General features: G+C 37.7%; 1 protein-coding gene across 1 annotated transcript; it reads right to left on the bottom strand.

Moving 5' to 3' along the window:
* Positions 1-4,993: 4,993 nt before the first annotated feature.
* Positions 4,994-9,945, bottom strand: LOC122063053 (probable LRR receptor-like serine/threonine-protein kinase At3g47570). The gene is made up of 3 exons (XM_042626712.1): positions 7,139-9,945; positions 5,937-6,374; positions 4,994-5,329 (listed from the first exon to the last, which is right to left on the bottom strand). Exons 1-2 carry the CDS (start codon positions 9,846-9,848, stop codon positions 5,962-5,964), a joined length of 3,123 nt encoding a protein of 1,040 aa, XP_042482646.1. The 5' UTR covers positions 9,849-9,945; the 3' UTR covers positions 4,994-5,329; positions 5,937-5,961.
* Positions 9,946-10,260: the final 315 nt, after the last annotated feature.

Below are 10,260 nucleotides of genomic sequence, written 5' to 3'. Positions count from 1 at the left end.
AAGTGGAGTGTCATCACTGGCCATGGAGTCAATTGATAGCGAAACTGTGATATAAAAGTCAATTCCCTTAGCTTCTGTGTCTTAAATGCCGTGACAACAACGATCAATCCTACTACTTCGTGACCGGCCCACTTGGTATCATCTGGCCTTGTGGGTTAACCCAACCAAACTTCATACAACCTTCCCCACTATGACACAATATATACGATTCTATATTTCGTGGACCGGTTGAATCAGCTTATTGAGATTCGAATCGATTGTGATCAATCTTGATTTTTGGACGTTTGATTTAAAGCAGCCGATTCTAAGATTTTTTAGATCAAATTGCTGGATTTTCAGATTCAAGGAGTTTTTTTTTTTTAATCAATTCCAATCCTATTTTAATCGATTCAACTTGAATCCCACGTTTAAAATCCTTGGTCCCATCTGTCTGATTCAGACCCACACAGGCTCAGTCAAGACCGATACCATAGTCGATACGGATTCCTAAAACCCTGTAAGGATTCCATTAAAAAAAAAAAATTCTTTGTACACGCAAGAAAAAATATCTCTGGAAGAATTGTATAATCAATGGGTTTATACCATTGAAAAAAAAAAACTTCAGCAAAGAGTTTCTAAATCGAATCAAAATCCTAGACAAAGGATCTCCTACTCTAGATATACTCGGAAAAAAAATTTCAAGTATGTAATAATAAGATTAAAAGAAGAATGCTTACCTAAAGAGTATGATGCTCTTTCTTAACGGAACCTTATCATAGAAGAGTTAAAAATTTGAATTCAATTATGAATGATTATTTAATTCTTTCAATAGAAAAAATCTGAATAAATAAGATTCATGGTATTTTTCACAAAATTCACGCAAAAAATTAATACATTTGATGAGAAATCGTTTACAAACCAGTCATATCATAAGGAGCTCTCAATCAAACAAATGCATGGATGATTTGAGAATAAAATATTTCTATGAATGGAATAAGTTAAGGGGAAAAAAAAAGAACAAGTCCCCAGCTAACTGGCCCATGACACACCAATGATAGGTTTTATTCGTTGGGAGGCCCAGAAGGATTTATTGATTCTGATATTTTATATAAATTGAGGCTTTTAGCATCTTTTGTAAATTAAACTCCTTAAGATAGTCATATATGTATGAAATTGGACTACTTTTCATTAAAAAAAAAAAAGTTGGACTACTATTCTTAAGAAAAGTATGATTACCATATGAAATGGGACTACTTTAATAGGTAACTGAGTCAAATAAAAGTTAATTCACTTTGTGACTTATACTTTGACAATAACAATCAATTCTATTACTCGGTGTTCCATTTCCATTTTTTCTTTCTTTTTAATGTAAGGTGTCCACAAGGGGAAAAACCCCACTAAGGGGCAAAAGTTTATGTTTTGGAATGTCCATTTAGAACCCATTTAATATATGTTTAGGGATAAACAGGTCTATAGACCAGCTAAGACCCAGTTAATGCCCGTTTATGTTAGCTCGATTATAGCCCGAGACCAACCAGTTCAATTATAAACCATACCATGTCTGCCCTAACTAAGCCCATTTAACTAAATAGTTGTTCACGGTGCAGCCCCAGAATTTGACCGAGCCCAATTAGGCCCGATCTAGACCAGCCTGTCCCGACCAGTTGACATCCCTAATCCCACCACCCTTCCTCTCTTTTTACTCCCATCCCTACCTTGCTCCTCACCCCACACCTATATTCTTTAATGGCTAACCAAGGGTGAAGATGGGTATATATGAAAACAAAAAAGACAAGTAATGGATCCTCACATGTACAGTTGAGTGATCATATGTGCAGCAGGTCCAAATTCATTCTAATCCCCTCGTGAGGTTGTACAAGTGACAGAATCTTAAATTTTCCCCGTTTTAAGAATTTTGGGGACCTAATGTAGAATTTTTTTTTTGGGAGGGGGGTGGGGGGTTTAAACTGTAGAAGTAATATTTCGATCCCATAATTTGAGAAAAAACGGAATTTTATTATTATTATAAAAATTCAATGACCCATCGGCCCATCAGAACTTAGCAGTTGCCAATGGAGGAAGGACGATGTCGTCTTCTTCCTCCCCGCAGCCGATTGGAAAGAAGTTTTTGAAGTGGATTTTCTTGAGGTACGGAGGTGCAGAGTTTTGATCCATCCCTTCCATGACTGGAACTCATGTAGATTTTCCCCCGTTGATGCTTATGTGACAAGAGCAAGAAGTGGATCAATTCGGGCCCAAACTTCCAAACTCAGGTAGATTTCCTAGGCAGGGGAAGAACAAGAGGAGGAGGAGAAAGTAGTCCGATGATAAAAGAAAGGAACCAATCTTGAGGAAACATGGAGGAATCGTAATTCGATTGTGACCCATCAGGTGATGTCCAGATGGTAAAAGGTGAATTGGGGATTGTGTGGATAGGTGCACGGTCGGAAGATTATTTCAATACAACCCAATAAAAAAACACTTGTAGACAACAAATCTTGGAAGAGACAATTTTTTTTTGTTAGGAAAAAGGGTGCTCTATGGTAGCGATCATAGCCCCCAAGACAAGCCCTCGTACGGCAAGCAGCGCTTTCGCAGGACTAATAGGCGATGATAGGTTGAGGGTATTTTCACCACTAGGCTACCAACCCCATTGGTGGAAGAGATAAAGTTGTGAAAAATGGAAAAAGGAAGAAAGAAAGAAAATGCAATAATTCGTTAAGGATGGGGTGCCAGGTGTGAAGGCGGTGGGCGAGGGTTGCACAGTGGGAGTGGAGCTGCAGATGGGGGTGTGGAGCAAGGTGGGTATGGGGGAGAAAAACGAAGGACGGGAGGGGGACAGCAATGCTGTGCGTAGAGAAGATGGGGGATAAAAATCCTCTGCAATTCTCATATCGTGCAATTCATGTAATTCTATGTGCAGAACTTGACAAGTGTCCAGTTTTTAGTGAACGGTCCAGAAGAGTTCTTGGTTGATTCTTCACTAAAACCTGGTTTGAAGTAAACTGAATCAATCTGTTTGAAGGTTCAACTAGACCGATGAGTGATTTGAATTGGCTCTCTCAAGGAAAGCTAAAACTCACGATACTCTCTCACCCCTCTCTCTCTCTCTCTCTCTCTCTCTCTCTCTCTCTCTCTCTCTCTCTCTCTCTCTCTCAAACGGCTCTCTTTGTCTCTCACACCCCTCGCTGCTAAATGAAGGAGAGGTTCTGGTTTGGGCTTTCATCCAAGCTCGGTAGAACAGAAGGTTGTTTGCGTACAACTGAGAAGCTCTCGGTGGAAGCTCCTTCTACTTGATTTTCTCGCTCTAATCTTCTAAAAGGGGCGGTTCTGCTCTGCGCTCTCTCGGTGGGTTTAAACGCAAATGCAAGATCAGATTAATGGCCACCAAATCAAAACCTACTACCAGATAAAGTCCACATTTTATGGAATCTAACCCTTTTGAATATCAAGATGGAACGTATGCAACCTTTGGAGAAAAGCTGAGATGGTAAAAAGAGAAATGGTAGTGATGGTGTGTATTGGGAAGTAAAGATTAGAAGTGAGATGATTGGTCAATAGCTGACAGGATTAAAAGAGAGAATACATTTGAGATTTGAACATAGATGGGTCACCACTACCACCACCACCCCAAATTTCCAAATCATTCTATACAAACTCAATCATTAATGGCTGGTTTCAACCAATTTTGCAAAACCTTTCATTCCAGGCCCAGAAAGGCCTTCATTCAAATCGTCAATCTATCTCTCCCTTGTTTTCTTTGTTGTCATTTCTTTTCTTTTTCTTCTTTTTTTTTTTTCCTTTCTCTACTTCTATTCACAGAACTTTAAACAGGGAAAGCTGGGTTCTTTTAAACAAAGCAGAGAACGCTTAAGAATCCGTCTAAGCGGCAAAGACAGGCAAGTGAGCCATGGCGACTGAAGACCTCAGCTGTGCGGGTGGAATCCAAGCGTTCATAGTGGTAGTGGACCCAACGAGCTTCGATACCGGAGTGGATTTCGCAAAGAGCATCGAGAGCTCACTTTTATTAGGGCTGCCTTCTCTTGAACTGCTCAAGCTAGTCACTAGAGATGATGGATTAGACAAGTAGGTCCCTTGAGAGCTTCGGGTGGATTGAGGGAAACAGAGAGCGATCCCACCGTGGCAGCACAGACCAGAACCTCCCCTTTTAGAAGATCAAAAACGAGAAAATCAAGTAAAAGGAGAGAGAGTATCGTGAGTTTTAGGTTTCCTTGAGAAACTTGATTCAAATCACTCACCGGTCTAGTTTGAACCTTCAAACGGATCGATTCAGTTTACTTCAAACCAGGTTTTGGTGAAGAATCAACCAAGAACTCATCTGAACCGTTCACAAAAAGTTGAACATGTGTTGAATTCTGCACATAGAATAACATGGAATTGCACAAGATGGGAATTGCAGAGGATTTTTATCCGAAGATGGGAGTGAGGTTTGAGGGATTGAGAGAAGTCAATATGGGTAAAATTGGAAACACAATTGGTTAGAAACAAATTAGCTAATAAAGGAACCCCAATTATTAAACTTCATTTTTGAAAAATGAGAAAACTAAACGTATTTTTCTTTAAATGTTGGGTACCTCATATGCAAACTATCCAGAAGTGAAAAAATAAAGAAGAAACTGCACTCTAGCAACTTACCAAATTTTAGATGGAAACAATTGTGAGTAAAGATAATCGTAGTTTTTTTTTCCTTTCTTTGCCCTTTCTTCAAAATGGGAGAAATATCCTACAAGCAAGATGGTGGATGAAGAAACTTGAGGGATATATTTCTTTTTTATTATAAATTAATTTTGCACCTCGGATGTAGGCGTGTAGCTCCACTGATTCAAAGGCATTGTGTGTTAACAGACGTCTCTAGTTCGAGTTTCCTCGCGACTGATCTGTTACATAGGGATCTACCATAAAACTAGGCAGGATAGATTTGACGGATTCCGAATTAGCCAAAAAAAAGAAGTATATATTAATTTCATTTCAATAACAAGAATGCATTGCATACTACTACTACTACTATTATAAAACACTAGGATACATGCATTATAGATTAAACTTCTACCACCATAGTTGCCTCATGGGACATTAAATACAAATGAACACTTAGATAGACTATCTACAACAAATACTCCCGAGCTTCTCAATTATCTCCTAAGGGCACATACTTAAAAACATCCTCATGTAATATTCTAGATTACTCCTTGATATCCAGCAAGAGAGGAAAAAGATCCCATGGTCGTTATTGAAATTCTTCTTGTTGTAGCCAATGTAGTAGCTGCCTTCAATCTGTCTTTGTAATTTTGTTGTCTAACTTCTCAACGTCCATGGGAGAAATCCTAGCCTACCAAAAAAAAACAGAAGAAGAAGAAGAAACAAATGGGGGTTGTCATTTGTTCATAAATACTCTTTTCAAAGTAGTAAATAAATAAACAACATTGTTTTGATGAGCTTGGATCCTCAAGAACACATGTTCCAAGGATGGTCTCCTGCACACCACATTCAACTGAGGGGAAAAACATCAAATGGATATTTCTGTCAAGTCAACATTTTGAACATCATTTATCAAAATGCCCTTTGATTCTTTTTAATCACTCGGCAACATCCAATGATTATCTTTGAATATTCTTTCCAAAATATTTTCTGTTCATTTAAATCTTTAAAAGAACAGCAAGAATAAGAGAGAAATATAGACCAAAAAAAAAAGGAAGAATCAACTTGTCTTCCCAATTGATAATTTGCTGAAACCTGTCTTTCTGAAAAAAATATGAAATACTTTTGATTTCTAACCTAGGCCTTAGTTGAAGAGCTAAGGAATATAATACTAAGAACAAAGAAAACCTAAAAAAGACTACAATGACTGACTAATGTTCCATTTGATTGCAGTCGATATCCAAATTACCGAGATTAAAAGTATAATTAACTCAAATTTAATTAATTCAATTTCTTACCAATGTTCATAGCCCTTACTATAGTTCATCTTCCTCGGTGAATGCTAACTCCAAGATAAATGTCCCTAATCAGATGTAGTTCTTTGACCACATCATTTATGTCCATTCGATCCTGTGGTGATTCGGCTGAGCAGGCAACTCCAATTCTAATAACTGAATTAAGGCACTCTAGCACTCTATCCTTCATGCATCTTTGAATTTCAGTGATGTTGGTTACAATTGATGCTGCCTCTTCTTCATATTCTTCCATAGGGACAAGTGATGGGTCGACAACAGCCATCACTCCATCACGCATAGCCATCTCAGTCCAGCAATGAAGATTAAAGTTCTCCTTGAACATTTCATGAGTTGGTCGCTTCCCTGTGAACATTTCTAACAAGAGAATCCCGTAACTATATACATCACCTTGCATTGAAACATCAGCACCTGCACCATACTCTGAAATTTATCCATCTTAGGTTAGTACTTTAATAACAAGCAAAACCTATTACTATCAACTGGAAGAATAATATAACATGAAAGGGAAGAACAACTAGCGAGAAAAAGGAGCAAAGTCTATTAATCTCCATTGGAAAAATAACATAACATGGCATGTCAGAGAGATTATGGTATCTTCAAATTCATTCTTATAATGCTCATACAAGGAACATAGGCTTCTGTAAGCATTTAAAGCTATGGATCTAAATTCAACACATCATCTGATGGCCTGAAATGCAAGTAATTTTGATTTCATAAATTTAATATGGCATATTGCTACATAAATCTATGTATAGAAAAAAAAAAAACTACAAAATCCTACGCAAACTAAATGCATAATTCTTCAAAAAACCATAGATGGTGTAGCTTAAGACGTTCAAGGTATGATTTGATTATAATAATAAAAGATACTGTCAAACTTTTGTGTAGTAATAGAGAGACGCAAAATATAATGTAACCATATGTACCTTTTTAGTATTTTTATATTATTACTTTTCAGTTGTTCGATATATTAAATTTATTTTTATATAGGGGCTAAAGATGTCACAAATGTATATGAAAATAGAATTTTTTTTTTTGGTAAGATATGAAAATAGTAATTAAACTTAAGGTTTTGTAGTGGAATAGGCAACACAAATATTGGATTCATCATACTAAGGTAAGCTCAGACACAACTCACAACAAGAGGAAAAAATTCTACTAGATTAATGAAAAAGGTACATTACCTGGTGCAATGTAACCAATAGATCCCTTTATTCCGATCGAGCTCGTGTGATATTGAGATCTACTTGTGACTTTTGAAAGAATTCTTGATATCCCAAAATCACCCAAATGTGCAGTCAAATCACCATCGAGAAGAATATTGCTTGGCTTTAGATCACAGTGAATAATCGGCGTATGACAATGGTGGTGAAGATAATCCAATGCTGTGGCAATATCAATGGCAATATTCAATCTTTGAACAAGATTTAAATGTATTTGTTCATCTTGTATGACATTTGCATGTGGATGTAACCACCTCTCCAAATTCCCACCAGGCATGAACTCATATACTAAAGCTTTAAAATCATTTCCTTCAAAATCTATACCTGAGCAAGATGTTAAGATTCTTACAAGATTACGATGCCGAATGTTTCTAAGGGATTCACATTCAACCATGAAACTTTTGGAAGCACCTCTTTGGTTAATGTTGAGGACCTTTACTGCAACAGTAGTATCGCCGTTATTGAGAACTCCTTTGTACACAGAACCGAAACCCCCCACGCCAATCAAATTTTCAGAAGAAAATCCATCAGTAGCTTTAAGGAGTTGGGCATAAGAGATCTTAAGATGACGACTCTCTATCAAAAATAAAGTGGATTCTTTCTTTTCCTTTCTTCTCAGGTAGATAATGAAAAAAAGTGTCCCAAAAATCAAACATAGAGAGCCCCCACAACCACATAGGATGACTATTATCTTGAAAACATGAGGCCTACCATCTTCTTTTGATTTTTGAGTTTTGCATGCTGGCAAATGAAGTTCCGGTATACCTCCACAAAGCTTATTGTTTCCTATTACTGAAATTACACTTAAATTTCTAAAGACTCCATCTGCTGATACCTCACCCTCCAAATGGTTAAATGATAAATTTAACTTTTGTAAGAACTTAAATGTACCCAAATATTTTGGGATGAAACCAGAAAAGTTGTTGTGTGAAAGATCTAACTCTTGAAGACCTCTAAGAAAACTCAGAGACGATGGTATTGATCCTTGAAATAAGTTACCCTCCATAAAAAGATGCTCTAAGCTTGTACAAGCACCAAGGGTGTTAGGGATTTCTCCAGACAACATGTTTTGAGAAACATCTAGGATCCCAAGATTGACCAATTGACCCACTTCTATAGGTAGAGAACCAAAGAAAGAATTTATACTCAAGTTTAGCACTATTAACGTGGAAAAACCAAATAGCTCTTTGGGGATGATACCATTGAAACTATTACTGGAAAGGTCCAAGCGTAACAAAGATTTGCATTTTCCAAAACTTGAAGGTATTTTTCCTTGGAAGTGATTATCTCCTAAGTAGAGCTCAATCAATAGTGTCAAGTTTCCAATAGAAGCAGGGATTGGCCCAGTGAATCTGTTCCCCTCTAAATGTACTATATGAAGCATTTGAAGTCTTCCAATTGAAGTCGGAATACGTCCTTTTAGTAAGTTACCAGATAGTGCCAAGAATTGTAAATTTACAAGGTTCCCTATCCCCATTGGGATGTCCCCAGATATTTGAGTTTTTGACAAAGAGAGATCACTCAATTGGGTCGATAAGTTAGCTATGGAGTTGGGGAGTACACCACCAAACAGATTATCACCAATCTCCAATCGTGTTAAACTACTACAATTGGTTAATGTGTCGATAAAATTCAGGTCATCAGCCTCTCCGGTTCCCAAATGATTCAATGCCAATGAGAGCAAAGTGAGTTTTGATAAGCCTCCAAAATGAATTTCCACTTTCCCACTAAGACTGTTATTGACAGTTAAAAGTATTTCGAGTTTTGACAAATTAGACACCGAAGTTGGAATTGGTCCGTGAAAATAGTTATCAAAAACTGAAAGCCGCCATAGATTAGGAAGAGTGAGGCCTAAATTTGGCGGAAAATTCCCTTGAAGTTGATTTTCTCCGACATCAAAAACAGAAAGTGAGGAAAGATTATATATAGTGGGAGGGATGATACCAGACAACTTATTTCCAGAAAGACCGAGATCTATTAATCTTGTCATTTGGCCAAGAGCATCTGGAATACTTCCACTTAAATCGTTGCCTGCAGCCGAAATGACAACAAGGGATGAAAGATTTACAAAGGAAGGTGGGATCTGACCTGTCACTTTGTTGTCATGGAATGAAAGTACTTGAAGCTTGGACAAGCTACCAAGTTCTACAGGAATTTTCCCCACAATATTGTTGTGAGCTAACCTGAGTTCTATAAGGTTGGAGCAACGTGATATGTTGGGAGGGATTTCTCCTTGAAATGAATTGTTGTGTAAGTGTAAATAACGAAGCCTGAACAGAAAGCTTACTTCACGAGGGATATCACCATGGAAGCTATTGTTTTCGAGCAAAATCTTTCGGAGGAAACTGAGGTTTCCTATTTCTGGAGCCAAGGACCCCACCAATCCTTTGGAAAGTAAATGCAAGGCTCTAACCCTGTTTGGATGCCGGCGACCACCACACATAACGCCTGGCCACTCGCAATAGGGGATGGAGTTATTCCAGGAGCTCACAACATGAAAGGGATCATAGGTTATACGATCCTTGATGGCCAACAAGGCTAGTCGATCTGTTGCATTTGTTGATCCTCCTGATTGTGAATCTCCCAAGCTCAAGCAACTGCTGCACCAGAGAAGAAGAAGAAGAAAGGCATTATTAGTGCAAATGGACAAAAGCACCAAGGTAAAACCCATCTATCAAATGTTAATTTTGAGTTTCAGGCAAATGAATAGCCTCTGCCTGGGCTATATGGACTGAAAATTTGGAGGTGATGGAGTAGTAGGAGCCGGCGGCAAAACTCTGGAAGATTTGGGTTTATGAACTGAGTATAATATACTCATCAATTGCAATTTATAGTCTCGCCAATTGCAATTTAGGCATGAAGCCATTGAAAAGACAAATTAACCCTGCACTTGATGCAAAAGTCCTTAAGAATAATAACAGGGTAGGGTCTCTATGGTCAATCCGACTACTTGGTGACCCACTTCCATTAGCCTACCATGAAGAGAGTCACAAGGAAGAGACAAATCAACAATAGACTTTCTTCGATTCTTACCAAGTCAATAAAATTGATAGAAAGAATTAGATGGCCCTCTATTTATGTGA

This window comes from Macadamia integrifolia, unplaced genomic scaffold (genome assembly GCF_013358625.1).
Source record: "Macadamia integrifolia cultivar HAES 741 unplaced genomic scaffold, SCU_Mint_v3 scaffold1186, whole genome shotgun sequence".
NCBI lineage: Eukaryota > Viridiplantae > Streptophyta > Magnoliopsida > Proteales > Proteaceae > Macadamia > Macadamia integrifolia.
This window is presented reverse-complemented; position numbering and strand designations above follow the sequence as displayed.